This window comes from Trachypithecus francoisi, unplaced genomic scaffold (genome assembly GCF_009764315.1).
Source record: "Trachypithecus francoisi isolate TF-2019V2 unplaced genomic scaffold, Tfra_2.0 Lachesis_group7, whole genome shotgun sequence".
In the NCBI taxonomy this organism is placed as follows: domain Eukaryota; kingdom Metazoa; phylum Chordata; class Mammalia; order Primates; family Cercopithecidae; genus Trachypithecus; species Trachypithecus francoisi.
In genome coordinates, this window is record NW_022681472.1 from 56127165 (window position 1) to 56151079 (window position 23915).

General features: G+C 40.1%; 1 protein-coding gene and 1 long non-coding RNA gene across 5 annotated transcripts in view; one reads left to right on the plus strand and one right to left on the minus strand.

Annotated features, from left to right (window-relative positions):
• The window catches only part of LOC117079271, a 48776-nt gene extending 36042 nt beyond the window's left edge, over positions 1-12734 (minus strand). The window contains exons 1-2 of the long non-coding RNA XR_004435347.1: positions 11896-12734; positions 4236-4332 (exon numbers count right to left, since the gene is read on the minus strand). This is a non-coding gene — a long non-coding RNA (uncharacterized LOC117079271). The remainder of the gene's footprint in view (positions 1-4235; positions 4333-11895) is intronic.
• SPAG1 (sperm associated antigen 1) overlaps positions 1-23648 on the plus strand; it is an 86509-nt gene extending 62861 nt beyond the window's left edge. For 3 of the 4 annotated variants that reach the window (XM_033202984.1, XM_033202981.1, XM_033202985.1), the window contains 7 exons: positions 2652-2804; positions 7670-7836; positions 13221-13353; positions 15160-15286; positions 20995-21159; positions 22164-22535; positions 22648-23648. In XM_033202984.1, coding sequence (XP_033058875.1) covers positions 2652-2804; positions 7670-7836; positions 13221-13353; positions 15160-15286; positions 20995-21159; positions 22164-22535; positions 22648-22779 — 1249 coding nt within the window. In that variant the 3' untranslated portion in view covers positions 22780-23648. The remainder of the gene's footprint in view (positions 1-2651; positions 2805-7669; positions 7837-13220; positions 13354-15159; positions 15287-20994; positions 21160-22163; positions 22536-22647) is intronic. The other variant, XM_033202982.1, reaches the window with a different exon arrangement.
• The last annotated feature ends 267 nt before the right edge of the window (positions 23649-23915 follow it).

Below are 23915 nucleotides of genomic sequence, written 5' to 3' on the forward strand. Positions count from 1 at the left end.
TTCTTTTTCTTCTTTTTTTTTTTTTTGAGACAGGGTCTCTCTCTGTCACCCAGGTTGGAGTGTGATGGCATGATCTCGGCTCATTGCAGCCTCTGGACCTCCTGGGTTCAAGCGATTCTTGTACCTCAGCCTCCCAAGTAGCTGGGATTAGAGGTGTGCACCACCTCACTGAGCTAATTTTTGTACTTTTTTTTTTTTTTAGTAGAAACAGGGTTTTACCGTCTTGGCCAGGCTGGTCTTGAACTCCTGGCCTCAAGTGGTCTACCAGCCTCAGCCTCCCAAAGTTCTGGGATTACATATAGGCTTGAGCCACCATGCCTGGCCAGTTCTCTGCTTTTTCTTATCTTTGCTACTCTAACAGTCTTGAAATTAGAAGATTCTTTAGAGTCTTAACCGTGTTACCTTGATTAGATAGCCTCTTTTGTAAGCTCTGCTTCAAAAGTTCTCTGTGCTTACTTTTATGCATGGGTGTTTTTTTTCCTTAATGGAATTTCCATTAATAAGTTCATATTCATTTGCAGGATTGTGGTTAAAGAAAAAAATCTTGCATTTACTGGGCAGAAAGTGCTAAAAATTAAATACATCATCTCATCAATTTTAGATCCCAAGCTTGGCTTAAGGCCATCTTGAATAGATAAATGGCACCTTGGTCACTGGAAGTCTTCTGTGAAGTGAAGGTAGTCGCATGGTTGTGACTCTGCTCATAAAGTTAATATTACCTAAACAATAAACTAAACTACATTTAAGGCAGTGGTACAGGTGACAGATCCTGATACCCACGAATCTATTGTCTAGTGTTGAATCCTGATACCCACGAATCTATTGTCTAGTGTCTATATGTTTACTTGATTTTAGTTTTATATTTTAAATAACATTTACTGTTTAAAAAAACACCAATTACTTATTATAGAAAACTTAAGAAAAAACTAGCACAGCACAAAGATGATCATTAAAATCAATCACAATCCTAACACCTAGGCAGAGTGAAATTGGTTATTTTTTCAGAGAAGTGAAGCAGGTTAAGTTTGACAGCATTTCTAGAATAATTTCTATGATATGCCAGAAGGGCTCCCATAAGTGCAGCTGAGTATCTGTATGATGTGGGGAGTGGTCTGAGTGGCAGATGACTGAGAGTTCCTTCATTTGCAGTGTTTCTGTGTGTACTGCGTTAGGCAGAGTATAGGCTCTTGAGGGCTCACGGAGAAGTTTGCCAAGTGCCTCTCATGACCCAGGTGTTGATCTAGGACTAGGAATATAGCGGTGCTCAGGACAGGCGATGCCCTTGCCTTCACGAAGCTCCCTTAGAAAGAACTGACCTGTGGGCACATCACTCCTCATGTTTCTGTTTCTTCACCCACATAATGAACATATTAATATTTACCCGACAGGTTTGTTGTGAGATTAGATGGGGAAGTCTACAGTGATTAGCACATAGCAGATACTCTGTCAATGTTTCCTCATTGCTGAATCATTGTAGACAGGAATAAAGAGCAGATTTCTAAGACTATTGGAAAAAAAACAAGTTATTTTCCATGCTCATGCTTTCCTGGAAAGTTAACTACTTGATATATTAATTGCGTATAGCATGAGCTGAAAGAATAAATCCAGAATCTTCAATGTAGACAGTCTGGTGCAGATGCTAGTTAGTAGGTTATATAGAAAGGAGGCTCTTCATAGGATCTCTGAATGGAGGACTTCTTTGCAGCTTCTGTTGATTTTGTTAAAACCAAGAGTACTATAGTTTTCATTCATAAATACAGATGGTCCTTAACTTACAGTGGTTCAACTTATGGTTTTTTAACTTTACCATGGTGTGAAAGGGATACACAACCACAAGGTTTCAGTCTTTAAGCACTGGTGATTCTTTAACCAAAGACTCTGTGCTGCCTTTTGACTTAAACATATTTTCAGTTTACCATGGGATTATTGGGACATAACCATATTGTAAATCGAGGATTATATGTACAGTTTTTTTACTGTTTTACTTCAGAATATAATGAAGTACGTTAAATGCTGAAGTAGCTTTAAACACTTCAAACAAAACCAAAAAACAACCATGAGGTACATCTTTAGTGATACTGGAAACACTTCATAGACTAAAACATGCAAGATGAAAATTCATGACTTAGAAGAAATCATTGTATGTTTAGTTCCTTGATTCCCTTTTGGTCTGTTTTTGAAGCCCGTTTGCAGCAAGTGAATCATAATAAACTAATAAGTTTTAGAGTGCCGATTTTCAAAATGTGATGCAACTTTTATGGTTCTGTACTTTATTATTAAATACATAGATGCAAATAAGAATTTTCTTTTTAATCTGTCAACGACAAGAATGTGTTGAAACCCTGCTCTGTGCCTTGTGCCATGCTGCTCTGTTAGGGGACTGGGGATGCCAGGGCATGCTGCCAGGGAGCTCCCGCCTCAGTGGGAAAGAGTAAATGCAGAGTGCTTTGCTACTGGTTTGAAAGAAAGGAACACAAATGTGATTGCTGTCTTACTCTGGATTTGCCTTTCTGGCATGTTGCCTGGTTCCCAAGACGAAGTCTCGGATGTGTACATATTTGAGAGTTCAGTACGCAGTATCTATTCACTGAAGTATAACCGAAAGACCATTTTTCAAAACAAATGGTATATAATATTCTTGTCTTCTTTAGGGCTCTGGAACTTCATCCATTCTCAATGAAACCTCTTCTGCGGCGGGCAATGGCCTGTGAAATTCTAGAGCAGTATGGGAAAGCTTATGTGGATTATAAAACAGTGTTGCAGATAGACTGTGGACTCCAGCTAGCAAATGACAGTGTTAACAGGTAATTAATCTGAGGCAGCTACCTAAAATCTACTTGTTTTGTACGGTTTTTCCCTTCCCCTCCTTCAAGAACATGTCAAAGTGTAGCTGTGTTCTCAGTTACTTTTATCACCTCAGTGATTGCCTTCTTTTACTCCATTACATCAAATGGTTCTCTTCCTTAACTTAATTTCTGACTCTCCCTTAATACATTCTGAGTTGTGCTATAATGCCTTTGTATTTGTTTTCTGATCTATTTATTACTGCTCAATCTATATATATATATATATATATTTTTTTTGGTCTTAGTAACACAGGATATAACTCATATGTGCTACTTAAATATATGTGGTGATAAGAAGGTATTTACATTGATATCATAAAATCAGTACTAGTAGCTGGGTACGGTGGCTGATGCCTGTAATCCTAGCACTTTGGGAGGCCAAGGCGGGCAGATCACTTGAGGTCAGGAGTTTGAGACCAGCCTGGCCAACATGGCGAAACTTCATCTCAACTAAAAATACAAAAATTAGCTGGGTGTAGTGGCAGGCGCCTGTAATCCCAGCTACTCAGGAGGCAGGAGAATTGCTTGAACCCAGGCTGTGGAGACTGCAGTAAGCTGAGATCACACCACTGCATTCCAACCTGGACAACAGAGCAAGATTCCATCTCAAAAAAAAAAAAAATTAAAATTAAATAAGTAAATCAATCAGTACTAGCTGTAGAATAAGATCCAAAAATGTGGTGAAAACTGCTGTGTTGAATCCTCTCCTCCCACAGGATTTGCAGGTGTTCATTGGCACCATATCTGACAGTGGAAACATATCTGTTGTTTCTCCTGAGGAAAACAGATATCTTCATGAGCCTGCCAGATATTTCTGTCATATGCCCTTGTAAATAGACACTTATCTAGGATGAGTAGTAATTTATAATGGTGAAATAGCAAATAATTTGGATTTAATTTATATTATGACCTATTTACCCCCAGCATGAGAATGGGAAGGTAAAAACTTCCAGACTTCATCAATTGCTTTCCAGTGAAATTTGAAAAATTACTAGTTGGATAACATTTCTAGTTATGTATGATGTTTTCTGATCCCATTTGCTTAAAGTGTAACATCTGAAATATTTATATGTTACACTGTATCCTGTGCTGGTCTAGTGGACCACGGCCTGCTCCCCTCAAAAAAGAAAAAAAGGGAAAAAATGACATGATCTCCGTCTTTAAGCACACTAGAATATAGCTGGGTAGAAACAGTGTACAGCAGTTTATCCCCAGGCTGGGGGAAGGGATCACAGAGCGACCACGCCACCTGTGTCTGTATGGGCTGAACTTGTGGAGAGAGCACTTGAGGGGGCTTTGAAGGATGCTGAGAGAACGTGAAGAGACCTTAAACAAAATTGTCGAAAATGAGAATAGTCATTCAAGGTAAGTTTTAAAATCAGACCTTACCTTCCCATGTGGTCCCAGCCCTGCTGGAAAGATACATAGGCAGAGCTGACAACCGCTCTCTTGGTAGTCACAGGGAACCTGTCTGATCCCAGCCTGCCTAGAAGAAAGGGACATACATCCATTATCTGTGATGGGGTGAGATGAGACTGAACCTCTGGCACCCACAGTCTCCTTGACCTTGAGCCTCCTTGGCCTTGATCAGGCAGTGTCACCTGGCCCTGCACAGCCACCCCACAGGGCGCCATCTGCTGCCTCCTTTTATGTGCCTGCAGGCCCTTTCTCCTTTTTGTCTTTGAATTCCTTCTCATCTATCAGGAAAGGACTTGCCTCCTCTAGGAAACTACTTTCCCTAATCTACTGTCTCCCTACTCCATAGGTGCGCCTTAGGTTCCCTTTCTCAGTGCCCCCATAACACTGGGCCCTCTTTTTTTACCCAGCTTCCATATTGTTTTTAAGTTTGCTGTCTCTCTGTGTAAAATTCTTTTCCTGTGGCTCTAGCAGGTGTTCCCTGAGGTCAGAAATTGTGTTTTTTCATCTTTGTTGCTGCACTGCCCCTATGTCTGTGTCCGGCAGACATCCTCAATAAAAATGAGTGCATTTTCCAACAGAGAAGACAGGGTTCACTCGTGTCCGGCAGACATCCTCAATAAAAATGAGTGCATTTTCCAACAGAGAAGACAGGGTTCACTCGTGTCCGGCAGACATCCTCAATAAAAATGAGTGCATTTTCAAACAGAGAGGACAGGGTTCACTCCTTTGCTTTGGGGCATTGCTTGTTGCTTTTAATTTGCCCCATCCTCGGCTTGGTAGTTTTCAAGGTAGGGCTGGAGAAAGTAAGATCTTCTCACAGTGTTAGAAGTTATCGTGAAATGGAAAATGGGGAGACACTGGAAGTATCTGGCAGAGAGGAGGGCCTGATGAAAAGGTATTTTAGGAAGTCTAATTAATAGTAGGCTGAATGGTTGAAGGGAGAAATGGGTCTGAGAGACCATGATTACTGACATTTCTGACCTTTTTGCATTATGGTTTTTCTAAAAAATTGAGGTAGAATTCATGTACATAAAATTAACTAAGGTGCACAATGCAGTGGCATTTTGTGCACTCACCATCTTGGGCAGTCATCACTTCTTTCTAGTTCCAAAACATTTCCACCACCCCAAAAGGAAGCCCTGTATCCAGTAAGCAGCCACACCCCATTTTCCTTTCCCCCTAGCCCCTGGCAACCACAATCTGTGTTCTGTCTCTATGGGTTTATCTGTTCTGATGTTTCATCTAAATGGAATCATATATGGCATTTGTGTCGGGCTTCTTTCACTTAGCATGTCTTCAGGGTTCATCCACGGCATAGCATGGATCAGTACTTCATTGCTTTTTATGGCTAACATTCCATTATATGCATGTATATATCATATCACATCTTGTTTATCCATTCGCTGGTTGATGAACATTTGGGTCATTTCCACCTTTTGGCTATTGTGAACAGTGCTGCTGTGAACATTGATGGACAAATTTTTGTTTGCATCCTTACTTTCAGTTCCTTTTCGTATATGCCTAGGAGTAGAATTGCTGGGTAATACTATGTTTAACTTTTTGAAGACTATTATATTTATTATATGTACTCAAGAAGGTTCATTTAAAGTAATTGACTTTTAAGACTCTTTTTTTTAATTGAATGGTTCTTGTTGATATTTTGTTGATGAGGAGGCTTTGGTTTTGCCATGTATATTTTTATATACAATATCTATTTAAAATTTTTCACTATTTCTTATTTGTGAATCCCATATTTCTGCTTGCTTTTCCATCTATTCCAGTTCATTATGGAAAATTAAGCAGCAGCAGCTTTTTTTTTTTTAATTTAAACATCTGTATTTATTTTGTTTCTGTCTTCCATTAACCATATTCCTCTCTTCCTCTCCAGGAATCTTATATGTTAAATTTCCCTGCATATACTTATTTATTCCCTGGCAACACATCATCTCTTTTCAGCTGCTTCTTCCTTCCTCTCTGCTGGTAATACAAGTTTTGCTTGAAAATTATTTTTTCTCAAACTTCTTTTTCTTCTGCAATTCTGGGTGGTTATACATTAATTAAAAAAATTTTTTTTACCTTAAAGCATAAGATTCAATTATTATAACAAAAGATCACTATGGAAATTTAAGTCTAAGAAACTACAGGGAAAGTATGTGCATTACATTTGTCTACATGTAAATATAAAAGTTTTTCACACAAAAAGTATATGCGACTAGATTTAACTAACTTGACTTTATTCTAACTAATTGCCAGTAAACCAGTTCAGTCTTATGAAGCAGTTCTTTTTAACCAGATGTGTTCAAAAGACATAATTTTTAATTTTGTTTTTAAATCTAATTATGACATTCTGTATGTTTAAAATAATGAATAAGTGATCACTGAGGATATTAATCTAAATTTTATGATGGCCATCAGTAAATGCCATTAATAAAAAAGCTCTTGTAGTAGAATCTAGTATCTTATTTTTTCATCTTTATTCATATGAAAAGAGAATAGATGGGGCTGGGTGTGGTGGCTTATGCCTGTAATCTCAGCACTTTGGTAGGCTGAGATCACCTGAGGTCAGGAGTTTGAGACCAGACTGGCCAACATGGCAAAACCCTGTCTCTACTAAAAATACAAAAATTAACTGGGCCTGGCAGCGCATGCCTGTGATCCCAACTACTTGGGGGGCTGAGGCAGGAGAATTGCCTGAACCCGGGAGGCAGAGGTTGCAGTGAGCCAAGATTGTATCACTGCTTTCCAGCCTGGGCGACAGAGTGAGACTCCATCTGAAAAACAAAACAAACAAACAAAAGAATAAACTGATAATTATAGAAATGAAAAAAATACAGAGCAAGAAAGAGTATCTTAACCACATGTAAATGTTTTGAGAAAAAGCATTATTCACATGACAGCGAGCCCTTACCAGTGTTGGCAACCAGTGTTGTACACCTGTTGTCAACCACAGTAGTTGGTAATGTGGTTATCATAATGTACAGTTTGGGCATAGAAATTCTAAAATACTTCTGATCATTCTCAAGAGTAACACATTATCAATTTAGTAATGATTTTAAATATTACAGGAGACATTTCTTCTAGGCCTAAATTTTAGTTTTATTAACATATTTATAACTTTCTCAAAAAATAAAATTTTATTATGTATACATTAAATTTTTTTAACAAATTAAAAATGTCTTAATTTTTTGTTTTGATTAAAAAATAGTCTAAGTTGCATCATTTATGATAACTTGTAAAAATATTTTTGAAAACAGTTTATGTGGACAGAAAATGCTCAGGATTGCATGTTTTCTATAAGGAAGTACACATTTGCATAGCATTTGTAAATTTTACTTTTAATCTGACCTTCAGTAATATAAAAAGCAAACTAAATGATCAACAGAGAAAATTCATTTTCTTTTTAGGCTATCAAGAATTTTAATGGAGCTGGATGGACCAAATTGGCGGGAGAAGCTGTCACCTATTCCTGCTGTGCCTGCTTCTGTGCCACTGCAGGCTTGGCATCCGGCAACAGAGATGATCTCAAAACAAGCAGGAGACTCCAGCAGTCATCACCAGCAGGACATCACAGGTGGGGGACGCCTACACTCATTTCTTCTCAAGGTTACCTTGAGCTGTGTGTGTACTTTCACAGTAAAGCAGAGAGATAAGAGCATTAATTCTAGAATCAGACCTAGGTTTAAGTGAAGTCCCTGTTCTCCCTCTTTGGCTGGTCTCAAACTCCTGACCTCAAATGATCTGCCTGCCTTGACCTCCCAAAGTGCTGGAATTATGTTCTCCCTCTTTAAAACTACATAGTCTTAAGAAGTTGCTATATACCTCCTGTGTCCTACTCGTATACATGTAAAAGGGTTTTTTGTTTTGTTGTGTTTTGAGACAGGGTCCTGCTCTGTCACCCAGGGTGGGGTCCAGTGGTGCAATCATGGTTCACTGCAGTCTTGACCTCCCAAGCTCAAGCAATACTCCTGCCTTAGCCTACTGAGTAGCTGGAACCACAGGTGCATACCACCATGCCTGGCTAATTTTTAAATTTTTTGTAGAGACGGAGTCTCCCTATGTTGCCCAGGCTGGTCTCAAACTCCAGGGCTAAAGTGATTCTCCTGGCTCAGCCTCCCAAAGTGCTGGGATTATAGGCATGAGCCACCATGCATGGTTTGAGGCAGGGAAATGTATTAATAAATGTCTCACAAGGAGGTTCTCAGAAATAAATGGAGATGTCTATATAAAATACTATATTCTGACTGTGTAAACCTGTAGTAACCTCTTAAACATTGTTAACATAACTAATAAGAAAAAGAAGGCCAGGTGCAGTTGGTCATTCCTGTAATCCCAGCACTTTGGGAGGCAGGTGGATCACTTGAGCCCAGGAGTTCAAGACCAGCCGTGGCAACATGGCGAAACCCTATCTTTACAAAAAATATAAGAATTAGCCAACTGTGGTGGTGCATGTGTATAGTCCCAACTGCTTGGGAGGCTGAGGTGGGAGGATCCCCTGAGCCCAGGAAGGTTGAGGCTGCAGTGAGCTGTGATGGTGTCACTGCACTCCAGCCTGGGTGACAGAATGAAACGCTGTCTCAAAAAAAAAAAAAAAAAAAAAGAAGTTAAATAACATGTAGCTCTACAGTAGACCCTGTATGTGATGAGGCTAAAGAGTAAGACTGATATGTTTAAAATAATAAAATAAAGCCCCACAACATAAATATAGTCATGTGCTCATAATGGTATTCCAGTCAACAGTGGAGCACATCTATGACAGTGATCCCATAAGATTATAATACTATAAATTTACTGTGTTTTTACTGTACTATACCCTTACCATACCTTTTCTGTGTTTAGATACACAAATACCATTGTGTTACAGTTGCCCACGGTATTCAGTACAATAACATGCTGTTATAGGTTTGTAGCCTAGGAGCATTAGCTTGCACCATACAGCCTGGATGTGTAGTAGGATATACCATCTAGGTTTGTGTAGCCACACTCTATGATGTTTGCACAACAGCAAAATTGCCTAATGACAAATTTCGCAGAACGTATCCATTGTTGAGTGATGAATGACTGTGTAATGCAGGTACTTCCTTCTGCCTTTATCGTAGTTGTTAAAAAAATTTGTATTCCTTAGTGCCTACATTATTACTTTGAGCACAGTAAGTAAGCATTTAATAAATGTGACTTCACCCTTGCCTTCTGCTTTAAAGCCAGCTGAGGCCCCATTTCTCCCACAAAGCTTAGAAACTCCATATGTGTCCCCAAGTTGTGCTTCATTTTATAGATGCCCTGAGGTTCCTGAGCCATGATGTCCAGATAGCTAGTGTTGAACCCTCATTTTCTTTACTGCCAAGAAAGAGCAGACAGGGGACATCTGCCAAGTAGATGATCTGGAGATCTGTAGTTTTCTAGAGCCCGTTATTAATAGGGCCTGACACAAAGCATTTGCTCAGTAAATAAGAGCTACTTCTTACTAACAAAATGCATCTACAGCTGTGAGTTAGCACACCATATCACAGGTATAATCAACTGTGTTTGAATTTTTCTGTCCATATTTGTTTACTGATTGATAGTGAGAATGGATACCAAAGGTTTAAAGACACTGGAGGATAAAAGCTTGAGGAAAATTTTTCAGCAAAATCTTCCCTAATATTTTATTTCAGGGTTTATATACCAGGATTGGGAAAGTACTATTTAACCCTATTATGTCAGAATTTTTTTTTTTTTGAGACAGGATCTTGCTGTGTTGCCCAGGCTGGGGTGTGGGGGTGCAATTTTGGCTCACTGCAGCTTCAACCTCCTGGGTTCAGGCAGTCTTCCCACCTCAGTCTTCTGAGTCGCTGGGACTACAGGTGTGTGCCACCATGTCTGGCTAATTTTGTATTTTTTATAGAGACAGGATCTCATTATGTTGCCCAGGCTGGTCTCGAATTCCTGGGCTCAAGTAATCCTTCTGCCTCAACCTCTGAAAGTGCTGGGGTAACAGGTATGAGTAGCCTAGACTGTGTGAGATCTTTTGAAACATGAAACATGGGCAGAAATATTCTGTGATTTGAAATAAAAGATGAAAAGTAAACTAGCATTTTATACAATTTGTGCAGAGAGACAAATAAGATTATTGTTTACATTCTGAGTTTACATTATAAATTTAGGGGACTGGGCATGGTGGCTCTTGGCAGTAATCCCAGTAGTTTGGGAGGCCATGGCAGGAGGATCGCTTGACGCCAAGAGTTCAAGACCAGCCTGTGAAACAAAGCAAGACCCCCATTTCTACCAAAAAAAAAAAAAATTGGCTGGGTGCGGTGGCTCATGGCTGTAATCCCTGCACTTTGGGAGGCTGAGGCAGGCAGATCACTGGAGCTCAGGAGTTTGAGACTAACCTAGGCAACATGGCAAAACCCTGTCTATACTAAAAATACAAAAATTAGCTGGACATGGTGGCATGTGCCTGTAGTCCCAGCTACTTAGGAGGCTGAGGTGAGAAGATGGCTTGAGTCCAGGAGGCAGAGGTTGCGGTGAGCTGAGATTGCACCACTGCACTCTAGCCTGGGTGACAGAGCCAGACCCCATCTCAAAAAAATAATAATAAAAAAAATAAATTTATCAGAAGATTTTAAGATTGCAAAATCCAAAAGTTTAATTTATGGATTTTTATTATATATCAGATTATTCCATAGGATAAACTTATTACCTAGGTTTAAAACTTAAAATTTTAATATTTTGTATATGTTTGAAAACTTGGTTGTAAGTAACAGAAAATCTGTTGACTTAAAGTGTAAGGGACGGTCTCGGCTCATGTCACTGAAAGGGCCCAGACAGGCTGTAAATCAGGCTCAGCTCATCAAGGCTTAGGCTGTAGCAGGAAACAATAGAACTGTAGCAGTTTTAGGCTTTACAGCTGCGCATGTCAATGTCCAAAGAGAGAGGGAAACCATTGCTTTTGATGGCATTAAGAATGAGGAAGTAGCCCGGGCTTGGTGGCTCACGACTGTAATGCCAGCACTTTGGGAGGCCAAGGCAGGAGGATCACCGAGGTCAGGAGATCGAGACCATCCTGGCTAACACGGTGAAACCCTGTCTCTACTAAAAATACAAAAACTAGCCGGGCGCGGTGGCGGGCGCCTGTAGTCCCAGCTACTCTGGAGGCTGGGGCAGGAGAATGGCGTGAACCTGGGAGGCGGAGCTTGCAGTGAGCCAAGATTGCGCCACCGCACTCCAGCCTGGGCAACAGAGCGGGACTCCGTCTCAAAAAAAAACACCAAAAGAATGAGGAAGTACATTTCCTCAAAGCCCAGGCTTTTAAATCTGTTATTCTATTCATCTGAATTGGGCCATGTGCCCATCCCTGAGCCAATCTCTTTGATGAGGAAACGCCCCATGCACTGACTGGCTTAGACCTGGGGTTTTGACCTGTGAGGTCAGCCTTCCCTGAACATGTGCTCTGAATAGGAGAGGGGTGATAGCTGAATGAATATTGAGGTCCCAGAAACAGATTCTGAGCAGGGTGTCAGCAATGTTCACGGCAAGATAATAGGGATAGTCTGTAATTCTGGTAATGAGCAGTTCAGACTCTGATTGCAGATAACAGAAAGCCCAACTTATAATGCCTCAAGTAAGCAAAAAACTGTTTATGGGCACTTACTATGGACAAGTCCACAGATGGAGTGGTTGCAGGGATGGCTGGATTCAGGACTCAGAGATTCTAGTTCTCCATCTTGGCCTCTTACTTGCTCTGATGGCCCCATTCTTACAGCATCCCTTTTTATCACAAGATGGCAAAATAGCTCCTCTTTTGAGCCTTAAATTCCACAGGAAAGAACAAGAATTATTTTACAAGAATCTTTCAAAACATTTTATCAGCTCTTATAGACCCATCCCTGAACAATTGGATTACTATGGCCATAGGACTGATGTGCTGATTAATAAAATGATTATCCCAAAGGTTAGGGCTGGAGTGAGGTTTGCTTCACTTAAACCAAAGGAGCAGAGAATGAAAGAGATACGATTTCCCAAGGAAATTTGGGGTGCCGGATAGATGTTCACTTCAGGCTTTAAGAGGAGTGTTCACTATTCACAAAATAGTTGCCAAGCAGAACACTGTGGATATTAGTATCCCATTTCATGGACAGGTTCTGTCATATCCAAGCTTAACCAGAGGTCTGAAGTGCTCCTGTACCACTGTAAAAGTGCTGTGTGAGGCAGCATAGATGGAGATGACAGAAAACACTGAGGGTTGCTAGTTCACATGTGCAGCCTTACTGGAGACTCTGCCTCTTGTCATATAGTCACCTGAGCCCTGTTAGGATTGTTTGCTCAATTCTCTCCATCTCTAAGGTGGTTCTGGCCTCTGTTACTGTCTTTAGAATCCTAGTAGAGAAAAGATGGCATGTCAAGATGGATAACATGACAAAATTATTACTTGTATCTTTTTTTTCTTTTTTCTTTTTTTTTGAGATGGGGTTTTGCTCTTGTTGCCCAGGCTAGAGTGCAATGGCATGATCTTGGCTCACCGTAACCTCCGCCTCCTAGGTTCAAGCGCTTCTTCTGCCTCAGCCTCCTGAGTAGCTGGGATTACAGGCATGCGCCACCACGCTGGCTAATTTTGTATTTTTAGTTAAGATGGGGTTTCTCCATGTTGGTCAGGGTGGTCTTGAACTCCTGACTTCAGGTGATCTGCCCGCCTCGGCCTCCCAAAGTGCTAAGATTACAGGTGTGAGCCACCACACACGGCATTTGTATCTTATTTTCTAATTAGAAAATAATAGTATCATAATTATATAATTACTTTTACTTATAGCCTATTTGTCATTTTAATTTGTCTACAAAGTTTTGTTCCATTTAGATTTTTGCTCTGCATGCTGTGTGGTCAAGTTAATTTGCAATAGAGGATTTACTTACAGCTCTACTTAAGGTTTCATAGAGGTCCTTGTACAAATACTTCCTCTTTTTTGTTTTTTTGTTCTATAGATGAAAAAACATTTAAAGCCCTTAAGGAAGAAGGAAATCAATGTGTAAATGACAAAAACTATAAAGACGCCCTCAGGAAATACAGCGAATGCTTAAAGATTAACAATAAGGAATGTGCCATATATACAAACAGGCAAGTTCTTTGTAACTTTATATATTTCTTATGTTAATAGTTTTGATTAAAAATATTTTAAGTAACTTATTAACACAAATAATTGCCAAAGTTTTTGTGATGGTTCTAGGAATTTCTATAGCAAGCTGTCCTAACCAAGGGTTTCTGAAAGAAATGAGACTGAGGGAGTTCTACAGAGACTGGAAGCCTGAGGTGTGGGCGGGATGGGAGGTCTGACATAGTATGTGCCACCAGGTTCTCAAAAGCGACCATGGCTGCTTTGGCTTGTGCAACTCTGATTCAGCATTTCCTGGCTTGCCGGCCTCGTTGCAGCTAGCTGGGCCTGGGCATTGTCCAGTGTGGGAGGAGCAGGAATCAATGACCTCTCAAAATAGTGTCTTACGGAGAATGCCCTTTTCCTTCTGAAGTGCTGTGGGAAGGCACCAGCGTCATTGATAGTGTGCAGCAGGAATGGACAGATTGTTGCTCAGGTACCATCTTTACCACATGGTAAAAGATACCTATATAGAATATGGTGATAGAATATTGGACAAAAGATGTCACTAAATCCAAAAGATGTCACTAAATCCAACAGATGTTTTTCTGCCCTTCTCCTGTTCAGCCTCTGTAGGATTGGGCATTATTGGCCACTCAGTTTTCTGTGAAGACTCCTCCTCCTCTTGGCTGCAGAGGAGGAGGCAGGCAGCTCATTGCCAGGTTCTCTTCCTCTCCCTCTCCTTCTGTAGGCTTTTCTTTCCCTAGAATTCTCATAGTTCTGAGGGTCTAGATCCTTTTTCCTTTCTACATACTCTAGAAGCCATTGCATCCTCTCCCCAGGTCCACTTACTGCCTTACAATGATGTCTCCCAAATCTCTGTCTTCTGAGTTCCAGACCGAAGCGCTCCCCGTCTCTTCTGCACTCAGGGCTGGATATCATCCCCGACCTCCCTCTTGCAGTCAGCAAGCTCGGATGCTCCTACCTTCCAAATCCCAAACCCATCTTCAGCATGACCCTGTCTCCTTGCCACCACCCTCCTGTCATTCCCTTGCTCTGGGCCACTTTCCTCTCCTAAATGTCCACAGCACCGTCCTGGTGTCCTTGCATAGCTTTGTTCCATCATCTCATTCTCCAAGCTGTAGCCAGAGGGACTGTCTCAAACATGGCAAACGTGTCAGCCCCTATTAAAAACCCTTCATCGGACTTCCATTAAGCTCAGTTTATAAAGCTCAGCCTCCTTGCCGTGACTTCCAGTGCCCTTCATGATCTGGCCTGCCTGCTCTTCCAGCCCCATCCCTGCATTCCAGCCATATGGAACTCTTCTTAATTCTTCAAGAACACCAGATTCTCTCCCACCGCAGGGCTGGGTACTTGCTGTGTCCTGGCCCCAGTCCCCGCCACCTCTGTCTGAACTCTTTCAACCCAGTGCGTTTACATTGGATAATTCTTAACTTCGTACTCTAGATTTTGACTTAAATGTCACTTATTCCTTGCCTGCCTGCTCTGCGCCTTGTCTCAGCCCCACTGAATCTGATGTAGTTCTCAGCCGTGTGCTCCCAGAGTACTTTGCACAGATTTTACTGTGTTCACTTGTTTTAATGGTCTGTCTCTTCCACTTGATTGCATCCTCCTTGAGGGCTGTGACTGTATTTTGTTTGCAGTTGTATCCCCAGTGCCATATAATTAAATCAAATGTTAAGTTTCAATGGAAACCGCAGTGGTATAGAAACAGACATATTCAGCTATTTTCTGATTTTTCTTAGCTATCTAAACTTATAGATATCCAATCTTTACCTTTCATAATACTGAGTTCCGTTGCATTATGCCAGAGCTCTCTGTTACTTGAAGCTGTACCAGTTTGAAGAAGCAAAGCAGGACTGTGATCAGGCACTTCAGCTAGATGATGGGAACGTGAAAGCCTGCTATAGACGAGCTCTGGCTCATAAAGGACTCAAGGTGAGGAAATCTTCATTTTAATGCATAAACTTCAGTTCTGAACAAATCAAGTGGTTTTCAAAGGATAAATCTCCAGATCTTGGGATGGGATTGAGATTATTCTTGGATTTAATCCTAGAACTGTACTAACCAGTTCTAAAACCTTGATAGAGGCCTCAGATTTCACCCCTAACCATAATGCGAAACTAGATTGCTTCTAAGATTCCTTCCAGCTCCAAAATGATGATTTATTCTCTAGTTTTCTGAGGAATATTGTTAGTAGGTTCATTTTAAGATACAGGAAGGTTTGGTACTGAATTAGCCAAAGCTAGTGGTAATGCTGCTGGTTCCTCCAGCAAGGATTGGTGTTGGAGTTTGGGTGGGGAAGGCATCAGAATGGAAGATGGGTGACCCAGCGGAAGTTGAGACATGTCAGTGACTTGAAAGCTTTTAGTGATCTGGACCTTAAACCAGCTGATGGTCAGTGTACGTCTGTAAAATGCCATTCTTCTCTAAGAAAACCATACCATTAGTTTAGAAGAAAGTGGACATTGTGTAATTACACTTTTCTTCATGCAGATTCTTCTGCATGGAAATCCTGATGAATGAGTGTTCATATTTATAGAAAATAACATCACAAAGAAAAACCAGAACATACTGGAAAATAGTATTTCCTGAAATAATTTTCTTAAAACTCAATTTTATTAAGGTGTAATATGATGAAGGTCATACATTGTAAGTATGCAGGTCATTGACTTTTGGTATGTGCATATCCTTTTGTAGCCAATATCCCAATCAAGATAAAGAACATTTTCTTCCGAAGGTGCTGTGTGCTAAAAATTAAAAATAACATTTTCATCTTTCTAGAAAGTTCTCTGTGCCCCTGTACAACAAATCTCCCTCCCTCTGCCCCTACCCTCAGGCAGCCATTCATCTGATTTCTACCACTATAGATTAGTTTTGATTCTTTTGGACATTACCATAAATCATATAGAATGGACTCTACTGTTTGGCTTCTTTCAGCATAACCTGATATTTGTTTATACTGTGTGGGTATCAGGAACTGTTCCTTTTTATGACTGTGTTGTATGAATATATCACAATTTATGTATATATTCACCAGTTGATAACACTTAGGTTGTTTCCAGTTTGGGGCTGTTAGGAATAAAGCTGCTGTGACATTCTTGTGCACATTTTTAATGGATGGACTTGTTTACAAACTGTACAGCTGGAGGCCAGATGCGACTAGGAGTGGGGATAGAGGGAGATGGTCAGATCCTGAGGGGCTTGGTAGGCCATGCTCAGAAGGCTGGACTTAATTCTGAAGGTGGCAGAACCTCCAGAGCAGGGTAAATGGTGGTGTAATGGATCAGATTTGGGGACCTCATGGAAGGTTGATCAGAGGGGCCCAGGATGAGGAGGAAGGCAAGTGAGAGATCATCAAGGTGAGAAGCAGGTACCTGAAGGAAAGTAATGTCCAAGGAAAGGGAGAAGTATGTTAGCTGCTGTGGCAGCTATAACAAAGCACCACAGACCGGGTGGCCTGAACCACAGAAATCTATTCTGGAAGTGGGAAGTCTCAGCGTATGGTGTTAATAGGGGTGCTCTCTTCAGAGGCCTATGTCTCTGGCTTACAGATGCTGTCCTCTCCCTGGGTCTCCATGTGGCCTTCCCTCTATGTGTGTGTGTGCCCAAATCTTCTCTTTTTATAAAGTCACAGTCATCTTGGACTAGGTGGGGCCTACTGATTTTAACTCGATTACCTCTTTAAAGGCCCTGTCTCCAAATATGGTTACATTTTGAGGTACTGGAGGTTAGAACTTCAACACAGGAATTTCTGTGGGGACATAGTTCAGCCCATAACAGAAGGGAAGGGGCCAATTCATGGGCTGATGGTAAAGTTGACAGGACATAGCAGTCAAATGTCTAGGGGAAGTGATGAAGGGGATGCCTCCCAGGTTCTGGCTGGGTGGCTGAGGGCAGTGGTGTGATAGTGGGGAGCACTCAGGACCAGGGCAGCTTGGGAGTGGGGAGAGGATTGTTTTGACTGATTTAGTCTGAGATAGTTGTTTTAATTCCATGCCCATCACTGAAAAGGGAACTATCTAGGTTCTGCAGGGAGAAGAGCAGTCATGTTGCATAGGATAGCAATGAGGACCACCCAGGTGCACTGAATGGCCAGCTTTTCCAGATCATAGATCCACTCTGGCTGTAGTGCAGTCATGCCTGCATGTCCTGCCAGGACCCCCGTGCTGCCCTGTGACCCCCGCCCCATGCTGACAGAGCCACACAGTGTCCATGTGACCCTAACACATGCCTCCCCGCTGGCCCTCTTTTTTTTGGTTAGCAACACACTCACTTGTAAAAAAATTTCCTAGATGGTGTATGGCACCACAAATTAAAAGAGACTCCTTGAAATGTACTCACCTCTTTGAGCTTAGTAGATTTGGTAAATGAGGATTTATATGACTTATGAGTTTACAGATGGCCAAACTCTTGGAGCATGTTTACCTCTTAGTGGCTGCCTGACTTTCTGAACCTGGTGAGCTGACTAAAGGTCAGAAGCTGCACCCTAATGAAAGACTGGACTTTAATTTGTGTGGGTATCATCATTAATACTTCATTGGACTTTTCTATTTCCTTGGAATGAATTCTAGAAATTGTATTATGATGCACAAAAATAATCCCAAATTTGAGTAATCCTATCCCACCAGATTATGAGGCTGGTAGCTTACAGCTTGATTTGTTGTCCAGTAATTTGAGGTATGTGCCAGGTGAATTTCAGAATTTTAAAAAATGTTTAAGAGAGACAGGGTCTCACTATGTTGGCCAGGGTTGGTGTTAAACTCCTGGCCTCAAGCAATCCTCCCACTTTGGCCTCTCAAAATGCTAGGATTACAGATGTAAGTCACCATGCTTGGCCTAATTTCAGGATCTTCAAAGGCCACAACTGCTTACAGAATGTGTCAGAACTCACACCCAGGCCTGTTTGCCCAGTGTGACTGCAATGAGGAAGTGGCACAGGGGCTCACAGTGGTAGGTGCCCTGCCTTTAGCTCCCAGCTCCACACTATGCTTTTCTCAGATCTTCTGTTTGTTTTCTGACTTTAATAGTTATTTTTAATGGTGCTAGCTTTGAAAAATATGAGCTTTCTTTAATGTATAGCTATTCTTTGTAAGAAAAGATCACTGAACATTTTGCTTTTATTTACAATTTATTTCTCTTATTGAGTGCCAATTATGTGCTACGTGTTAGGAGTATAAAAGTGAATAAAGACATGATGCCTACTTAGGGAATTTACACCCAAGAGAGGATGCTGCAAGATCCACCCAAAAGAGGATGCTATAGAGGATGATACATACAATTGTTATGTATCAATACAAATATCAAAAATAATATCATAAAATAACTATTGCTTTTATGGTTTCAGCAAAACTATTAATGGTAAATATTATCACAAACATGTGATCAAAATACATCCCTTTTTAAAGGCCTAATGAGGTTGTTAGCAACTTTTATTGCCTTTCTTGTCAAAGCCACATTTTCTGGTTTTTTGTTGTTATTGTTTGTTGTTTATTTTTGAGACAGAGTCTTGCTCTGTCACTCAGGCTGGAATGCAGTGGCATGATCTTGGCTCACTGCAACCTCTACCTCCCGAGTTCAAGTGATTCTCCTGTCTCAGCCTCCCGAGTAGCTGGGACTACAGACATACACCACCACGCCTGGCTAATTTTTGTATGTTTAGTAGAGACAGGGTTTAGCTTTGTTGGTCAGGCTGGTCTCGAACTCTTGGCCTCAGGTGATCCACCCACCTCAGCCTCCCAATGTGCTGGGACACACTTTCTGTTTGTATGAGCTCTGCTCTTCCCTCTACACTGCATGGCTGGGTTATCTTCAGGTCTTGACTTCTCTGACACCTGTAACTATAGAAAAAGGAGGCTCTCTTGTTAGTATCCATCTCCACCTTTAGTTTTCTTCATGGCATCAATGACAGTCTGTAATTATTTATTCATTTGTTTACATGTTTTTAATTGCTTCCCCTCATAGGACGTAAGCTTCCATAAATGCAAGGCCTAAGTCTGTTTTCCTCGTCTTGTCCGTGGTCCTCGTAGCTCCTGGCACATGGTCATGCTCAGAGACCATCTGTGAGTGAATGAGCCTGGCCCCCTCTTAGCTGCCTCCTTGCCCAATTCTGTCTACGCCCTTGCTGCCATTCTACCCTCTCTTCATGCTTGTCTGCAGTGCTAACACTTGTCAATGTGCATTTTTTGTTTTCTTATGTCTCTTCCAGTCAGGCTGCTCTTTAGGCAGAGACTTTCTGGATTCATGAAAATGATCCCACTGACTCCTAGGGTGTTGAGCTTCCATTTCCAAGGCTGTGGCTCACAGGTCTCTATTTCCAGTCCTTTCCCTTGAGCTCCACACTGTGTAATCATCCACTTTCTGGTCATTGCTGTCGTGACCATCCCATTCTTCATTTTTAAAATGGGAACAATAAAAGGTAATATTTATAGGGCTGTTGGGAGAGTAAAGTAATACTTGTAAAATGCTTAAAATGGTAAGAATTAGCTTTTATTACTTCCTCAGCTTGCCCTCCTGCTCCACTCCCTTGCCTTTCAGGTATGGCTCCCTGCCTAGAACACTTAGGATATAAATACAGTGTCATTTTCCCCCCTAGTAGGTTGCAGTGCTGGTGTAGGACAGTGGTATCTGGAGATTTGTTATACTTTGTAAATAATTTACTTTTATAAATTAGAGCAGATTTAAGGTTATCCCTTTAAATATATCCCTCTTGCTCTGGTGTGTTGTTGTGGGGGAGGGGAAAGGCATGTGGGATTACAGCTAGGCCCCAGGAATGTCATATAATCACTAGCTCAGCTTATCTGTGCTCAGCCTCTTGTGCATGCTGTTACTGATGTGTCATGAATACTTAAAGAGGTTACACATCCTTGCAGTTCTTTGCCTCTTCACAGTTTGGTTTATTCAAAACATGGGTCTAGTCTGTAGTTTAGAACACAGCTTGTCACAGCAGACTGACTTTGGGGCATCTGTCTCTGCTACTAGATTCAGTGGTCATGTCTTGTTAAATCCCTTTCTTTCCCCTCAACTTCTTCAATGTATTGTGTGACTCATGGAAGATTAAATGTTGACTTTAGCCAATTTCAAAGAATAAACAACCTGGAAGGATTTTATGGAACAAAAGTATAATAATAACTACCATTTGCGTAGTCCTTTATAGGTTTAAGCCACTTATCATTTATTCATTTATTTCTTGGTACAGCCTTGTAAAAATTTGAATAGAGCTTTTGTTCCCCTTATGTTAAAGATAAGAAGACTGAAGCCCAGAAAGGTTAAGTAGGATCTTGTTTAAGTTTCATTGCTAGTAGGTGCTAATACAAGAATGAGTTCATTCTGTCATTCATTCATTCAGCAAGCAACAAGTGCTTAATGTGTCAGGGACTGGGAAGGTTGTGGTGATACAGAATTTAACTTGCGTTTTCTAACTCCAGATCCTGTGCTTTTTCTCTTATAGTAGATGTTCACTGTATTATGGGTTATAATATTTCAGCTGCATACTCACTCCTTAGGCTCACTTTTTATAAGAGTGGTATTAATGTGGACCCTGCACAGATACTGCACAACTCACTTCATCAAGCCCACTCCCACTCAGGTTACTCTAGGCTCCTTCTATTTATGAAAGTTATTTTTTCTTGTCTTCCTACTTACAGAATTATCAGAAAAGCTTAATTGATCTCAATAAAGTTCTCCTACTAGACTCAAGTATTATTGAGGCAAAGATGGAACTGGAAGAGGTAACTAGACTCCTTAATCTTAAGGATAAGACAGCATCATTCAACAAAGAAAAGGAGAGAAGGAAAATTGAGATTCAAGAGGTATTTGTATTTTGATTATCTTTTAAAGTACTCTTTTGGGGACCTTAGACTGGATTCTAAGGTCATGTTCCTATGAGTTCTAAAACATTTTTGATTTTTAATTTTTATTCTGATGATCAGTGACAAAATTTTAACCAGCAACAAAACGTCTCCTTTGCAATGATAGCCATTGTATTTCCCAACGTGGGTCCATGGATGGTACTGGGAATCTCTGCGTTACTGCAGTTCTTCCTTTCTTTGGCCTCCATCTGTACTGCTCCCACTCCAGAGTACACTGGGAACCAACGGCCACTGACTTTGCTTCAGGGTAGACCTGGAGAATCCTGATGGGACTGATTTTGTTACAGGGGCCCTGAAAACCTCACCTCATAGAGGTTTTTCAGATTTGATTCAGACCTTTTTAGCACTCTGAAATATGACTGTCTCATCAGAGATCTCAAACCACCTCAGGATCAAACTGCCTTTGTGATTCAGATAACTAAAATGTTTTTCTCTAATATTAGGGAAGAATGTTAGGCTGTGAATCCCTGTACATTCATGAATGCTAATACCCCATTTATAGTCTCACATTTCCACTAAGAGTAAGAGGCTAATATGTAAGAGAAACTAGGAAGGTTTTTTTTTTTCTCTCTCTTTAAGGAAGGAAGAAAAAACTGTTTTAGGATAATCGAGCAATGTAAGCTAATTTGTCTGTTAAAATTTATTGTGAAAAGGAGATAAAACTGATATAGGCATTTATACAACAATTGTATTTATGGGAAGGTCTAAAAATTAAATTTTGTTGTCATAGTTTCAATGTCAAATAATTTTTAAAAACTTTTATGAATTGGATCTTATACCCTAAAACTTCTCTTCCTAAAAAAAATTATTAAAAATTTTTCACTTGGAACTGGACTACAATACAGTCTACTTGTAGTTTTCAATTCTCATTCGGACAGACGCACTTAGGGTATGTGTGGTGATTGTGGTTCGGTGTCACAGTGCGTTCTTTTTACCTCATGAAGGTGAATGAAGGCAATGAGGAGGAGCCTGGAAGACCCACAGGGGAGGTCTCCACAGGATGCCTTGCTTCTGAGAAGGGAGACAAAAGCAGTGGGTCACCAGAAGACCCTGAGAAACTTCCGATAGCCAAGCCTAATAATGCCTATGAATTTGGTCAGATTATAAATGCTCTCAGTACCAGGAAGGATAAAGAAGCCTGTGCACATCTTTTAGCCATCACTGCACCAAAAGATTTGCCGACGTTGTTAAGTAACAAACTTGAAGGGGACACATTCCTCCTCCTCATTCAGTCTCTGAAAAATAATCTTATTGAAAAAGATCCCTCACTGGTATATCAGCATCTTTTATATCTGAGTAAAGCAGAAAGGTTTAAGGTAAGTGGCTAAGTATTTTATTAATAGAGATTGGTCTTATTAGGGTTTTTGTAACTTAAAAATGTTACTTATGCTCACATAGTTTTTTTTTTTCTTTTTTTGCTTCTTTTAGATGATGTTGACACTAATTAGCAAGGGCCAAGAGGAGCTAATTGAACAGCTGTTTAAGGACCTTTCAGACACACCAAACAACCATTTTACTTTAGAAGATATACAAGCCCTAAAAAGGCAGTATGAGCTTTAAATCAAGATAATTAGATTTCTTCCATGCATGTACGTGTTCCAGGCATGTTAATGAGATGGTATTGTAACAGAGTTGCATGGATAAAACCTGGCCTAGAAAAGATCTTTTGGTCTGCACTATAAAACATTTTACTTATTTTCCTACATAGAACATGTATATTCTACAATCTGCTTTTTATTAGTTATAAATATTTTCTTATGTACCAGAGCCAAATAAGTATATTTGAAACTTGTTAAAAATACATTTTAATTTATAATATACATATTATTTTAATTACTTGTTAAAATTTTGAGTTAAGTTGCATTTCTTTGGGCTATGAAGGAGTCCTCTTAAGTTTGATAGAAATGAATTTCTTTAACAGGCTTTTTTAAAAGTGGAAGTCATTAACAGTGATTATTATATCACATATCCTGCTAAGATACACATAAATCCCATTTTGTACTAGTACTTGTGGATTGCAGTCAGTTAAAATGAAATGCAACACTGAAGTCTATAACAAGAAATGAAATATTTAGAGCTATAAGAGGAATTTATTTTTTCTAATATGGAAACATTGCCTAATAGGTAAGAACAAAAATTGCCAAAAATTTCTACCACTTTTTACTAGATTTTAAAAAGCTACTTTCCTTTATATATTGCTTATATAAGCAAAAAACCAACCACTGTATTAAAGCAAACTAAGCCTGCATTTATATCTGAATTATTACCTCCATATTTTACCAAATATTTGAATGTCCCCCTTCCCCCCATTTTTTTCTGCTTTTATGACTGTATTTATTCCTTTACTGTAAAAGAAAGAACATGAAGAACTCATATATGTTGAAAGCTCCTTTGTTGACTGGGTCAAAGTGAAGGAATTTCAATCTCCATCAGTGTACTGTCATTTATTGCTGCGGTTTATAGTGCGTTCCCCCTTTCTGGAGCATTTTCTCATTCACTTAGAAGTGAAGATAAAAGTTAGTATCACGTTTACTATTTCCATATTCATTATTATTTTATCTAATCTTTTATAGTTACAGAATATTTTAACTCATCTTGGGTAAACAGTATCTTTCAAACTGTGCCATTTTTCTTTGAAACTGCTTTCTTTGTTCATAAGTGAAAAATCTGTAATGGGACTTTAGTCTTCAAACAAA